General features: G+C 44.7%; 1 protein-coding gene across 3 annotated transcripts in view; it reads right to left on the bottom strand.

The window, feature by feature from the left end:
- Positions 1 to 14,185: 14,185 nt before the first annotated feature.
- LOC121325822 (armadillo-like helical domain-containing protein 3) overlaps positions 14,186 to 15,829 on the bottom strand; it is a 28,522-nt gene continuing 26,878 nt past the window's right edge. For all 3 annotated transcript variants that reach the window (XM_041268907.1, XM_041268908.1, XM_041268906.1), the window contains 2 exons: positions 14,982 to 15,098; positions 14,186 to 14,627 (listed from right to left, as the gene is read on the bottom strand). In XM_041268907.1, coding sequence (XP_041124841.1) covers positions 14,535 to 14,627; positions 14,982 to 15,098 — 210 coding nt within the window. In that variant the 3' untranslated portion in view covers positions 14,186 to 14,534. The remainder of the gene's footprint in view (positions 14,628 to 14,981; positions 15,099 to 15,829) is intronic.

The raw sequence follows: 15,829 nt of genomic DNA on the forward strand, positions 1-15,829 counted from the left end.
GTAGAGACGCTCACTGGCAGAGACAGTAAAGGTAGAGACAGAGACAGTAAAGGTAGAGACGCTCGCTGGCAGAGACAGTAAAGGTAGAGACGCTCGCTGGCAGAGACAGTAAAGGTAGAGACACTCGCTGGCAGAGACAGTAAAGGTAGAGACACTCGCTGGCAGAGACAGTAAAGGTAGAGACGCTCGCTGGCAGAGACAGTAAAGGTAGAGACGCTCGCTGGCAGAGACAGTAAAGGTAGAGACACGCGCTGGCAGAGACGGTAAAGGTAGAGACGCTCGCTGGCAGAGACAGTAAAGGTAGAGATGTGCACTGGCACAGACAGTAAAGGTAGAGATGTGCGCTGGCAGAGACAGTAAAGGTAGAGATGTGCACTGGCACAGACAGTAAAGGTAGAGACATGCGCTGGCAGAGACAGTAAAGGTAGAGACGCTCGCTGGCAGAGATGGTAAAGGTAGAGACGCTCACTGGCAGAGGCAGTAAAGGTAGAGACGCTCGCTGGCAGAGACAGTAAAGGTAGAGACGCTCGCTGGCAGAGACAGTAAAGGTAGAGATGTGCACTGGCACAGACAGTAAAGGTAGAGACATGCGCTGGCAGAGACAGTAAAGGTAGAGACACTCACTAGCAGAGACAGTAAAGGTAGAGACACCCGCTGGCAGAGACAGTAAAGGTAGAGACGCTCGCTGGCAGAGACGGTAAAGGTAGAGACAGTCGCTGGCAGAGACAGTAAAGGTAGAGACGCTCACTGGCAGAGACGGTAAAGGTAGAGACGCTCGCTGGCAGAGGCAGTAAAGGTAGAGACATGCGCTGGCAGAGACAGTAAAGGTAGAGACGCTCACTGGCAGAGACAGTAAAGGTAGAGATGTGCACTGGCACAGACAGTAAAGGTAGAGACACTCGATGGCAGAGACAGTAAAGGTAGAGACGCTCGCTGGCAGAGACAGTAAAGGTAGAGAAGCTAGCTAGCAGAGAAAGTAAAGGTAGATACGCTCACTGGCAGAGACGGTAAAGGTAGAGATGCTCGCTGGCAGAGATAGTAAAGGTAGAGACGCTCGCTGTTAGAGACAGTAAAGGTAGAGACGTGCGCTGGCAGAGATGGTAAAGGTAGAGACGCTCGCTGGCAGAGACAGTAAAGGTAGAGACGCTCGCTGGCAGACAGTAAAGGTAGAGACATGAGCTGGCAGAGACAGTATAGGTAGAGACACTCACTGGCAGAGACAGTAAAGGCAGAGATGTGCACTGGCACAGACAGTAAAGGTAGAGACGCTCGCTGGCAGAGACGGTAAAGGTAGAGACGGTCGCTGGCAGAGACGGTAAAGGTAGAGACGCTCGCTGGCAGAGACGGTAAAGGTAGAGACACTCGCTGGCAGAGACAGTAAAGGTAGAGACGCTCGCTAGCAGAGACAGTAAAGGTAGAGACATGCGCTGGCAGAGACGGTAAAGGTAGAGACGCTCACTGGCAGAGACAGTAAAGGTAGAGACGCTCGCTGGCAGAGACGGTAAAGGTAGAGATGTGCACTGGCACAGGCAGTAAAGGTAGAGACATGCGCTGGCAGAGACACTAAAGGTAGAGACACTCGCTGGCAGAGGCAGTAAAGGTAGAGACGGTCGCTGGCAGAGGCAGTAAAGGTAGAGACGCTCGCTAGCAGAGACAGTAAAGGTAGAGACGCTCGGCTGCAGAGACAGTAAAGGTAGAGACGCTCGCTGGCAGAGACAGTTAAAGGCAGAGACGCTAGCTAGCAGAGACAGTTAAAGGCAGAGACGCTCGCTAGCAGAGACAGTGTGTCTAATGCTTGTCATGCCATGGTAGTTAGTCTCTGGTGTTCAGAGGATGCTTCTGCCTGTCCCCCACAGTGCTATAAATCAGTCCGTATGAAGGAGAGATACGGGACAGTTAATGGCAGATGAGTAAAGATTTAAATTTTTTAATTTTAATATCAAAATCAATAGTCAGACATGACCCCTCTGTAAATCAGACCAGCAATCTGGACAGAGGCATGTGTATGGACTGTAGAATCTCTGCTTTGCTCAGCTCATAACTCTGTCATTCTCTTCTTTTTAATAATTGTTGTATTGATTTTCCCATAAAGACATACTTTACTGTGCAGAACACAACGTTACAGAATCCCATGTTTGGTTTACTGCCGGCAAAATATTATTATTTTCCATAACTTTTATACAATACAACCACAATGGGCTTGGAAAAATAAAATAAAATAAAAATTTAAAAATCGTATTTTTAAAGCTAGAAATAAACTGCAGTGCACAATGGTAGTTGAGGGATTTGTGAACTGAAATGTGCAGCTCAGGTCTGTATGTATTATAAATGCATATGGTTAGAGTGGCTGTTCATTGTGGGTATTTAGCATTTTTGTATTTTTTTTAACTGGATAGCATTTGTTTCTGTTAAATTAATGAGTTATTGAACAAATATAGAGTAACTTAACTGGACCACAGTATGGTGTTGGTTAGCCTCCAAAACAACAAGTGTTTCAAGATTCAAAGCCTCTGTAGAAATTAGATTAGTGGAGATTTATAATACATGACAGCTAGAAGATCAGACAGATGGACTAATGGGAGGCTCTGTCTGTCACACTTCCAGCAATGCACTACTGCTAGATCATTCATCCTTTATAAATAACATTACATGGCATCCAGTTACATACATTGATATTGACAGCAATAATAGCAATAACAAACAGCCGGCAAGAACACAATTATAAACATAGATCATAGACAGGCAGACAGGCAGACAGACAGACAGACATTCCTTTGGGTTCAAAAAGATCCATTTGAATATCACTCCTCACGCAATATGTAGACATTCCTTTGGGTTAAAAAAGATCTATTTTGATTTGCTTTCATGTCAGTTGGGATACTGTTCATAGTAAATGTGTTAAACTACATTTAGTTAAATTTTATTAACTGTCAGAGATTACAGTAATAGTGCATTATTGCCAATCTATGAAAGAAAGGTGTTCTTTCATAAACAGCACTTGTCCTTTTAGTAACATTTTCACCAGTTTAGAAATGAACCAGTTCAAAGTTCATTGCAAGGTGTCTTTAAAGCCCCCTTATTGGATCTGGAGGTCCTACCGAGATCTTGACTATCTAAGGTTCTTGGAGGTCCTTTAATTTATTGCTGTTAAGAAAATATTAACTGCCCACAATAGTACCCACAGATCTGAATGACTAATTCCTTCTTTGATTGGAATGATTGATAGTTTTTCATCGGACGAATTCCTTGTATTTCTTGGGCCATGCACACCATCAATCCCAGGAGCTGACTGAACATTATCCAGGCAGTAAACCAATTCCAGAGTTCTGAAGACGAAGCCCACAAACCATTTCTCAAGCTTCAGCCTTGCCATCCATCACTTGTATTTCATGCCCAGTCATCCATTCCACCCTCATTCTGTTCCCCACCTGTCTGAACCATCCCTGACAGCCTGCTCCAGGGGTGATGTATGGCCTGCTCATTCACAATAGAGAAACCTGCTTTCCCAACCAAGGACCTGTTTCATTAACCACGGATTGCAGAGACTAATGGCTCTCCGCCTGCCCGCTGCACTTTGCTCTTGGATAATTCATTGCTTCTTAGGCTGAGCCCAACAGCACTTGCTCCTCAAGGTTTCCGAATCCTTTCAAGGGCACACTCGCACTTTCTTTTCACTTCTTGCCTGCTGGTCTGGTCTCCTTTCCCTTACTCACTTTACATTGCCTCAGTATTTGGAGTGGAGAGGCAGGAGCACCCACAAGTTTGACAGCTCCTCACCTAGTAATGCTGTTATTTGCCATAAATTGCAGTGTGATTCCACCTTCTGCTGTGCTGCTATGCTGTTCTTTGATTTCACAGCGCCACCCCTTATTTATATAGTAGTAACCTCAGGGCTTGGCCCCCTTCTTAGAAGCATGTTTTCAGCCCTGCACAGTGTTCTGTCATTTGATTAGAAATGCTTTGTTTTTCTGCATACTATATTTGCCCAGTGTGTTTCAATTGTTTTTCTTGTTTTAGTTTTTTGTGTTCTGTAGCAATAAATATATAATGTTGCGTGTCTGCCTTATTGCAAACACAGCCTCTCTGCCTCCCGGTCCCTCAGCTCAAACCAATAGGCCACAGTAATAAATCACACAAACACCTAAACTTGGAAAAGTGCAAATGCAAATTAGAATTATAAAATGACAACTGTTTTTCACGGGAACTGCAGGGCCCCACAGCAGCCATATTGTTATTATTGTTATTATTATTATTTAATAATAATAATAATAATAATAATAACCTAGGAAACAAATTTGTTTACGATTTGTGCTTTGGGTATAAATACGTGCTCTTCAGGTCCTGCTGGCATGTTTTTTTTTTTTTTTTTTTTTAATCTGACTGCCCTGTGTTTTTTTTTTGTCATCCTTTCTTTTTGGTTTTGGCAGGATGTCTATTCATATTGGCCTGGATATTTCTGAATTGTCTCCATTATAAAAAGGAATGGGCTCAGCATTGCTTTTCCAATCGCAAATCCATTTCTAAGGCTAATGGCAGGGTGCTGTTATTGGCGCATCAATTCTCAGCAGCAAACAATTTTCCTATCCACTAGCTAATGGGCTATTTGAGTAATGGGCGTGAATTTCATTATCAAGCCGACTGGGTGATGAGGGCCGAGCTTGGTTAGGAAATTATTAAGCAGAAGTTCATTCAAGTGCAGGACTTTGTGTTTAAAAATACAAAGGCTGGGTTTAGGAATGCATTCCGGAGGGATGTCCTGTATTTACATGAGGGGCTCCCTTCATTACAGAGATGAAGAGCCTGCACGCTGTCCTGTATGTACATGAGGAGCTCCCTTCATTACAGAGATGAAGAGCCTGCACGCTGTCCTGTATGTACATGAGGGGGGCCCTTCTAAAACGCAGAAGCAGCTATTCAATGGTGCTCTGGAGTGCATTCATTTACTAGTGCATTTTTTGGAAATTCAAAACCTTTAGTTTGAAAAAAGCTTGCAAAAAAAAAAAAACAACAACAAAAAAAACACAACTAAAGAGATTTTTATTCAGACACAGCAAGAAACGTTTGACCCGAGCAGGGGTGCCAGTAAGAAGTAATAATATTGCTAATCACTAATTCTTTAATTTGTTCTACTTTTATTAAGCAAGTGCACTTAATGTGCACGTTATCACGAGGCACTTCTGCATGAACTCAGGGTTTGCTGGAGTACAGTGGAGAGTCATGTAGAGGTTTTCATAAGAGCTTGATTAGGCACAGTGGTAACAAGTTCAGGTGTGTCTTATTAAACCCATAGTAAACTCATTGAAATCAAGGTTGTACCAAATTGCTGATGGTCAGCATGGCAGAGCAACCACTCCCGGTCAGGTGCCAGACATGGCCGGGCAAGGTGGAGATGAGTCAGACTCACCTCTGGGGTTTAGACGTGTGTCAGTATTCACTGATTGGGATCAATGGAAGGAAAGAGGACGCCCGTTAGCTGCAGTCCTCACCTCAGACATGAGCTGCTTCACTGAGACTCAACCTCTGGCATTTCAAACTGGGAAGAAAACAAGGGTGAAATACATAATTTGGTACTCTAAAACAAAAGAACAGTACCTCACTCAAGCTGTGCAGCAGTAAGGCTCTCTGCATGACTTGCACCCCTGGGCTGCTGCTGGAACAGACAGCACTCTGCTCTTTATTAGATTAGCAACAGATAATTGATTGAAGTTGTGAACTCCAGGGTAGTGAACTGAGCATGGCTGCAAGATGTTGGAAGCAGGGAGACAAGCTTCTTAAGACACAACTTGATAGGAACATGACCAAGGTTGGGAAATTACATGAGGAGTGTGACAAAAAACAAAAGGCACTTGAGAGAGTTAGAGTAAGACAGAGAATTCAATTCAAATGCTTTCCTATCCAGGAAGAAACATTAAAAACAGGGTTACCATGGCAACCTCGCCAAGACGATTCCGCTGCAGCGGTAACAATTCCAAGTCGTATCGGCTCACATACAGACAACACTAACACGTGTAATAAACAGCACAAGGGTTAAAGTCTGCTGACTGGAACAGAGTGCAACACGATCAGAGACAAGTGGAAGGAGACGGAGTCTGTGAAAGGGAGGCGGGGATAGAGAGGCAAACAGCCTGCATCCTCCAATGCTGGAAGTACTCTGTCCTTTCTGTACATTAAACTAAACTAAACACAGTAAGGCATTTCATTTAGTTCTGCAGCAGAGATGGAAGGAGAGCCAGAGAGCCACTTTCAGAGTCCTTGTCATCTCCCATATTCATCACAATGAAGCAGATGCACACTAAAAATGTTAAATTTTTTAAAAATGGGATTTCAACTTGTTTCTACAGCGCACTCAAAAACCCTTTCTGCTGCTCATCATCCATAATGAATCCATGCAAACACCGTTTGAAGTTTTTTTATTTTTTCTTGGCAGCTGGCATCTTGACAGGGGAGTAGGAATTATTCAGCAATATGTGATTGTTAAGACTGTTACATAAGCAGTGGGGAGCTCAGCCATAGGGATGGCAGAGACAGGCGGTGCTGTGCAGAGGTTAGTGAAAGGTACTGCTAGCAAACTCAGCCAGGACTGACAAGAGACCCTCACTGCCCAGCAGGCTATTCTGACAAGAGACCCGCACTGCCCAGCAGGCTATTCTGACACAAGAGACCCGCACTGCCCTGCAGGCTATTCTGACACAAGAGACCCGCACTGCCCTGCAGGCTATTCTGACAAGAGACCCGCACTGCCCTGCAGGCTATTCTGACACAAGAGACCCGCACTGCCCTGCAGGCTATTCTGACAAGAGACCCGCACTGCCCTGCAGGCTATTCTGACACAAGAGACCCGCACTGCCCTGCAGGCTATTCTGACAAGAGACCCGCACTGCCCTGCAGGCTATTCTGACACAAGAGACCCGCACTGCCCTGCAGGCTATTCTGACACAAGAGACCCGCACTGCCCTGCAGGCTATTCTGACAAGAGACCCGCACTGCCCTGCAGGCTATTCTGACACAAGAGACCCGCACTGCCCTGCAGGCTATTCTGACACAAGAGACCCGCACTGCCCTGCAGGCTATTCTGACACAAGAGACCCGCACTGCCCTGCAGGCTATTCTGACACAAGAGACCCGCACTGCCCTGCAGGCTATTCTGACACAAGAGACCCGCACTGCCCTGCAGGCTATTCTGACACAAGAGACCCGCACTGCCCTGCAGGCTATTCTGACAAGAGACCCGCACTGCCCTGCAGGCTATTCTGACAAGAGACCCGCACTGCCCTGCAGGCTATTCTGACACAAGAGACCCGCACTGCCCTGCAGGCTATTCTGACAAGAGACCCGCACTGCCCTGCAGGCTATTCTGACAAGAGACCCGCACTGCCCTGCAGGCTATTCTGACACAAGAGACCCGCACTGCCCTGCAGGCTATTCTGACAAGAGACCCGCACAATTCTGACAAGAGACACGTACTGCCCTGCAGGCTATTCTGACACAAGAGAGAGACCCGCACTGCCCTGCAGGCTATTCTGACACAAGAGACCCGCACTGCCCTGCAGGCTATTCTGACAAGAGACCCGCACTGCCCTGCAGGCTATTCTGACAAGAGACCCGCACTCCCCTGCAGGCTATTCTGACAAGAGACCCGCACTGCCCTGCAGGCTATTCTGACAAGAGACCCGCACTGCCCTGCAGGCTATTCTGACACAAGAGACCCGCACTGCCCTGCAGGCTATTCTGACAAGAGACCCGCACTCCCCTGCAGGCTATTCTGACAAGAGACCCGCACTGCCCTGCAGACTATTCTGACACAAGAGACCCGCACTGCCCTGCAGGCTATTCTGACAACAGACCCGCACTGCCCTGCAGGCTATTCTGACACAAGAGACCCGCACTCCCCTGCAGGCTATTCTGACAAGAGACAAGAGACCCGACCCGCACTGCCCTGCAGGCTATTCTGACACAAGAGACCCGCACTGCCCTGCAGGCTATTCTAACAAGAGACCCGCACTGCCCTGCAGGCTATTCTCACAAGAGACCCGCACTGCCCTGCAGACTATTCTGACACAAGAGACCCGCACTGCCCAGCAGGCTATTCTGACAGCAGACCTGCACTGCCCTGCAGGCTATTCTGACACAAGAGACCCGCACTCCCCTGCAGGCTATTCTAACAAGAGACACGTACTGCCCTGCAGGCTATTCTGACACAAGAGACACGTACTGCCCTGCAGGCTATTCTGACACAAGAGACCCGCACTGCCCTGCAGGCTCCATTCTGCTTGAGTCATGCTGCTGTCACCCTGCTTGGAGCTGCCAGTGGTTGAGTCATGCTGCTGTCACCCTGCTTGGAGCTGCCAGTGGTTGAGTCATGCTGCTGTCACCCTGCTTGGAGCTGCCAGTGGTTGAGTCATGCTGCTGTCACCCTGCTTGGAGCTGCCAGTGGTTGAGTCATGCTGCTGTCACCCTGCTTGGAGCTGCCAGTGGTTGTGTCATGCTGCTGTCAACCTACTGCTACTTTCAGAGATTCAATGAAAACAGCACAGCAGAATAGGAGAGCAGAGAGAACTACACAAAGCACTAACAAATGAGAACGAGAACTACACAAATCACAGTAACAAATAAGAGAGAAACAAACAGCAAAATATACAAATCATCCAATTTCCTTGATGGCAACAGCTTCAGCCCCAATTGGACCTAACTGTGCTCCAAGTGCCCAGGAACTCTATATAATCCCCCCTATCATTAGTTGCTTGCCCTAGGGGCTGGAGAGGAAAATTAACAAGCATGAGCTGAGAAACCAGTCAGCACTAAGGCTTTCAAGACACAGCTCTGACAGGCAGACAGACGACAGACACTGTGTCGACTCAGACTTCTAATTTTTTGATGCAAACAAAGCATTTGGATAAAACATTAGTTTGCACTAAACTAGCCCTGGTTTGACAATAACAGAATAGAACCTTCTTATCTTTCATAAACATACAAAATGTACACTTGCTCACACAAAAGCATAATCCAAACACACACTAACTAAACAGATAAATCCCCTTTAGTTTAATGTAATTTGAGTTTATTTACAGGAGTGATTCGTAAATCAAAAACACATTTCCTTCTTCTGTGTTTACTCTGTATATTATCAGTTTGAAAAATCCTGATTGTTTACTCAGACTTACTTTTAATCAAATGGTTTGCAAAAAAAAAGTATACATGCATTATTGAATATTTAGAATGGATCATAAACTAAATTGTTACCAGATTACTTAGTTACATATAAAATAAACTTGTCAATGTAAAGTAAAAGGCTTGGATAAAATGTAACATGCAATATAAAAGAGATACATTCACCATCATATTTAGACACAAATAACATTACAGTGCAAGCACGTTTCACAAGGGCCTTCGTTACCCTGATGGGAGGCACAACCGGAATCTGTCTAGCTAACTTCTGTTGTGCTTTCAAGTGTCCTTATGTCAGAAGTAAAGAATACTATTGGGAATCTAAGACATTTAAAAGAAAAGGGCACCAGCATTTAATTTACTTTAGCTAGTGCTGGCCTTCCATTGGATTCTAATGACACGACATGAAGTTAGTGCTCTGTTATGAAGTTAACTCTTCAGTAGTACTTTGCAGTGCTCCATTTAATGCAGTCAGTTGGATTCAATTCCCAGCCACTTTATTTAATTAGCCCCAGAGGAGCAATCCCACTGCTCCGTAATTCAGTGGAGGATGGCAAAAGGTTGATTTTTGCATGCAGAATGACAAAGTCACCAATCAATGTGCAGAAGGCTTTAACACCGGCAGAATATGATTTACAAATGCTCTCTGCTATCCATGCTCCCTGATTGAATACATTTCGGGTAATTGCTCTTTCAGATCTATAGCTGAGCAGCTTCTCTATTAACAGATTGCCTCAAACCTTCAACTTGTATTCATTACAACCTACTAAGAGTTACCAAAGTTAGAATTCCTTCCAGGACTTTGTAATCTGAATGCTGGTTGTAAACATTTCACCTCTTACTGAGCGAGTGAGGGACACACAAGTATTTGTCATCACTAGCACACATTACCTTGCCTCCCTTCTATCAACTGTGCTAGCAGCCTCACAATAACTCAATACATGAGACCTGTGAGGGTGCACAAAAGAACAGGCTGACTGAATCAAACAGACCTGTGAGGGTGCACAAAGGAACAGGCTGACTCAATCAAAAAGACCTGTGAGGGTGCACAAAGGAACAGGCTGACTCAATCAAACAGACCTGTGAGGGTGCACAAAGGAACAGGCTGACTCAATCAAACAGACCTGTGAGGGTGCACAAAGGAACAGGCTGACTCAATCAAACAGACCTGTGAGGGTGCACAAAGGAACAGGCTGACTCAATCAAACATTTAGTATCCTACTTCTCTTAATGTTAAGGCACCTATTGCCTTATGCAGCTGTGAAATGAGAACAGATGAGTGGAAGCCATTGGAAGTGACAAGCAGATGCAATGGAGAGAAAATTTCCACCGAGTTCACAGGCTGCCAGAAATCATCAGGGTAAGAAATCAATACCCTCCCATTACACCAGACTACATAATAAAACCCTGTACACATGGAGCATAGAAAACTCCCATTATACCAGACTACAGAATAAAACCATGGAGCAGAGAGAATGCATAGTAGCAACAAGGCAATAGCAGCCTGCTGGCTTGCTGTGTGTCAAGCTGCCATGTCTCCTGCTGTTATTCTCAGGACTAAGACACTGTCCATACTAAGAAAGTTTGCTTAAAATATGATTACATGGTTCCTGTGCCATTGGGCATTGCTTGCTTGCTCCTTCTGGCAAAATAATTGTTTATCCTAACCTCGGCTCCCTTGAACATTGCTGTTTACTTAAAGCAATGTTCACGGGCGGATGTACATTATTTTCTTGTGATCTCCTTTTATTACAAATAATCCTATCAGTTTCCACAGTCTTCCGAATGTGACAACTGAAGCAAAATGGGTTCTGGGTTCCTACAGGACATACACTGCTGAAGAGTCGCTCTTCAAGCAGACGAGTTGTGAGACAAAGTGACTTAATTTCTACAGGCTTGTGCTGCTGTAGGTGATTAATATTGCTCTCCAAGCATGTGAATTCTGACACCAAATAGTTCTCTCCAAAACTGATGTGACCAGATAAATCTCTGTACTTACTGTAAGATGCCAGTAGCAATTCAGAATGATTCATTGTTTCGTTTGTTTATCATGAGTCTGCTATCAAGGATGAGGTGAAGTAAACATACATTTTCTAAAATATTTTACTCAAGAAAAATTGATCCTGCCCACTCGATCTCTCCTTGTAGTACCCAATCGCTGCTTTTCTGAAGACTCCTATAATATGTTTTTAATGTCTCTCCAATGCATAAGTTCCTTAACCCTTTGCGGTCCTATGTCAGACCAGGTTCGACATTACAATTTTCTCTTTCCAGTCCATATCGGACTCTGTCCGACATTATCAAAAAGACTTCACGCACAGGTCTCTAGTAGTTTTTTCTCAAGAAAAAGCCGAGAAAACCTTTCAAATGCCGAGTGAGACCGATAGGAGCCAAAAAGAGGGCGTATCTGATAGCCCCATGCACCACAGAGATAACACAGACATAAAGGAGATAGCTTCTTCTGCATCCAGTGCTCAAAGAATATCACAGACATTTGCAGAGCATTTTGAGATGTTATAGTAATAAAATAATGACTTGGATCTTATTATTGAGGAGTTTGGTGATAAAACGAGTGATCAGAAGAGGATTTATCAGTATACACGTCTATAAAGAGGTATGTGAAAAATACAGCGAACAACAGGTGGGGCTTGCCTGGAGATGCAGTACTGAGTGTACTTTTGTGGTTCAATGCTTTTAAACCTGTTTTACTCTGAAAAAAATATTTAAGCAACGCATATAAAATAAACAGCATGTGTGAAAATAAATTGGACCTGACGCGCCTGACAAGCGCTGAATATATGGACCGCTAAGGGTTAAATGTGTGCTGGGTGTGCAAGAAGAACCACTACAAAAATCAAATGCACATTTACCTTAATGTGTGCTGGGTGTGCAAGAAGCACAGCTACAAAAATCAAATGCACATTTACCTTAATGTGTGCTGGGTGTGCAAGAAGCACCATTACAAAAATCAAATGCACATTTACCTTAATGTGTGCACCTTTAAAATAAGCAAACGTGAGACCTACGGGGAAGCCAAGATACACAAGGTCAGATTTACTGGGATTTTATTTTTGTTCATTTTGTCATAAAATGGAAGGCCTGCCCAATCGGAATGAGTCTTGAATAAGCAGTCTGAAAATGGCACCCCTGCACTGCTCGCGCTTAGGATCAGTTATCTGAAACAGAGCTAATGACAGGTGCAATCATACATTAAAATCCATTCAATCTGCTCTCCTGTGGGAGGCAGCCTGCCAGCCAGCTGGGCAAGACTGCTGCCTGTTGTGTTTATTCACAGATACATTATTCATTGAATACAATAAGTCCTTGGAATTACCAAACTGAAGCCCTTTGTGTTGCAAGGAACAGGCTGCGGGGCTCATCTGGGGTATTGTCGAGGCATTGAGAATTCTGTCATATCCGAACCCACACCCACCACTTCTGTAACATTTCAATATTGCTTGCAAATGGATTTGCAGTACATTATAATTTAGGATGGTGGTTCACATGTACAAAAACACACAACAATCCTCCCACTTTTTTTCCCCATTGCCTCCATCATCTATCAACCTCTCAACACAAAGCAGAGGAGGCATCTCAGCTGCTCACCAGTGAAGATCAGCCGTATTGTGCAAGCCAACAGGATGTATATTACTGTCTAGGTAAATGAATGACCTTATTGCTTTGTTTTACCATTCACTCTGAATTTGTCCAAGTAAAAAACATGATTATACAGAATAATCTAAAAATCATTCGAGATTGCTATATTATGATTCAAATACAAATGTTTTTCTACACAAACCTCATATACAGACGTTAATCTGAGCTCTCCAATATATACAAAAACAGCAGCATGTTTTGAAACTGTTGGCAGCAGGTAGATGGCACTGAAGGAAACGAATTCCTCTCCCAGCAGGGAAAGCGCTGACAAACTGCTACAGGAGACAGTGACTGGAGGGGAATGCATTTCTTCAAAAGGGGAAGGGAACTGCTTTATAGATTGCCAAGTTGTCTGTAGCTCACTAGAATTAATTACCCTGCAAATAAACAGTCTTACTTCTCTTACAAACACATGCAATAGGAACTCTTCAGGAAGGGTACGCTCATGTAACTGAAACTGCGACATTGTGACTTGTGGCTGCAGATAGCAATGCATCAATGACCTGCAACCAAGCAGCCAACACACAACGAAACCTGCCAGCTTCTTCACACGCAAATCTGTTTAGAATGTGCAATTATATTTCCACAACGGTTCAGAAGAGCTGAAGATCAGCAGGTGACCCCACCAGCAAGTCAATCCCCTCTTACACCAGCTGACGCTGGCAAAGTACCCCTCCCTGGAGGACACCTGGCCAGCAGGGGCTGCTGCAGCGCTGTGAGGTGAAACCAAGGCACACTGGCACAACCTGCTCTCTCCTGACTGCACCACTCCCAAAGTGATGGAGGCTGTTTGCAGTCTTCCGAGATCACCCGTGATGATTCAGCCCTGGTTCAGAGACAACCACCTACTGCCGGAATCCCCTTGGGAGTGGAACTTCTCTTAATAGTTGAGCCAGTCATGACCACTACCTTCCATCACACACTCTTAGCATCATAAGTTAGTGACATGGAAACACCTCCTCAGTACACTTGAATCACAAACTTCCACCACACACCTTGATGTTGTTACAAAAAAGTCTATTTTAAGGAAACACTACATATAAATAACACTGAACACCATTTTTTTAAAAAGATAATACAATTCTGAAGAATGAAAATAGTTACATTGATTTACTGTATCTGACGATTAATTTAAAATCTTTAGAGAGCAATACAATATTCAGCCGCTTTCACAGTTCCTAATGCCCTCTCACTTTCCTCCATACTGAAGCACACAATGTGATGAATGAGGAACTTCTTTGAAATCATCAGACAACAATGACCTTGCCTAATATTTCTGTACTACTTAGGTGCATCTCTGCATCAAGATGTGCTCATTACCCCCCACCCAACCCCCCACCCCCCCCCCCCCCCCCCCCCCAGTGCTCAGTACTAACTTGAAATGTCCGTCTTTTAGATATCCAGTACCAAGCTCTTTGTACTGTTTGTTGGCTGTCAGTGTGTGAAATGCTGTGTTTAAAGCTGTTGGCTCTAAAAAGGCAGGGTACTTATGCAAGCAAAGAATGATAAAATAAGAATGAATCCATTGTGTTAACACACACACACACAATATCCACATCGATATGGCAGAAGCCAGGACTGGCAATCCCAGTCCAGACACATCTCTCTACACTTTATAGTGATTAAGAAGTCTGGTTTTATTCCCCTGTGTTTGTAGTGAGTTTAGAGATCACAGTGCTTGTGAAGTGCCTGCAGCAATGTGATCCAGAGCCTCAGGATATGGAGGAGAACTCCTTCAGCAGGACGTCCTGGCTCAGGGTATTCAGGGAGACGTTCTTCCGCACGTTCAGGCTAATGGATCTTACCTGAGAATTTCAAAAAGGAGTTAGTAATCTCGACATAACAAGGGGCACATTGACTGTGAGATAAGGATGCGATAGTCTAGGAAACTTTTACAAGTCGAATTAACTTGCAACCAAGAGAAAATGACTCGCCAGGCTATTTAACTTAAGGTGTCATTTCTGTGTTACTTAGTGCTGAAAGAGTTAAAAAGCTAGCAACAACTGTAGAGCATTTGGGCCTATGAAAAATAAACCAGATTCTTTTTTCTTGTTTTTTTTTTTTGGTTTAATTTTCCTACATATATTTTTTTCTAGCAGAAACTGCAAATGGAAAAGCAGCATGACATTTTGGAGCACACTTAACCCCCTTTCTCTCACCAGCTCTTTGAAGAAGGCTGCCTCTTTGGGTTGCTCCGAGTATCTCTCATACTGATCCAGCCCGTCCTGCAGCTTTAGTGTCAGCGTGTCGTAGTTCGAGCGCACCACCTCCAGCACCTATAAGCAAGGGCAGGAAAAAAGCTGTGAACTACAGGCAACAACAGAGATCTCTCCACAAGGATGGAAGGAACAGCAACACAGGCAAGAACAGAGACCTTACCCGAGCGAAGAGCCTTGGAGCAAGGCTGTGTTGTTGAGCAGTCTTATGCAAGACAGACATGCTGCTGCAACACAGCACTTTCACTGCCCTTGTAAGAATAACGTTTGTTCCCCATTATGACAAGCCGAATACATGTGTTTTGCTGCTTGACAGGACACTTGGGGCACATGTGAATACGTCCACAGAGATTTTAAAACACACTCAACCGTCATGTTCCATGTGAAATGACCCAGAAAACCCTGTTCATCAGAGGGCAGCAGCGCTCCTCATTTCAACAGAAAACCCTGTGCATCAGAGGGCAGCGCTCCTCACTTCAACAGAAAACCCTGTTCAAAGGGCAGCGCTCCTCATTTCAACAGAACACCCTGTGCATCAGAGAGCAGCAGCACTCCTCATTTCAACAGAAAACCATGTTCATAGGAGGGCAGCAGCGCCCCTCATTTCAACAGAAAACCCTGTGCATCAGAGGGCAGCGCTCCTCATTTCAACAGAAAACCCTGTGCATCAGAGGGCAGCGCTCCTTATTTCAACATAAAACCCTGTGCATCAGAGGGAAGCGCCCCTCATTTCAACAGAAAACCCTGTGCATCAGAGGGCAGCGCTCCTCATTTCAACAGAAAACCCTGTG

Source organism: Polyodon spathula, chromosome 13 (assembly GCF_017654505.1).
Source record: "Polyodon spathula isolate WHYD16114869_AA chromosome 13, ASM1765450v1, whole genome shotgun sequence".
Taxonomy (NCBI): domain Eukaryota; kingdom Metazoa; phylum Chordata; class Actinopteri; order Acipenseriformes; family Polyodontidae; genus Polyodon; species Polyodon spathula.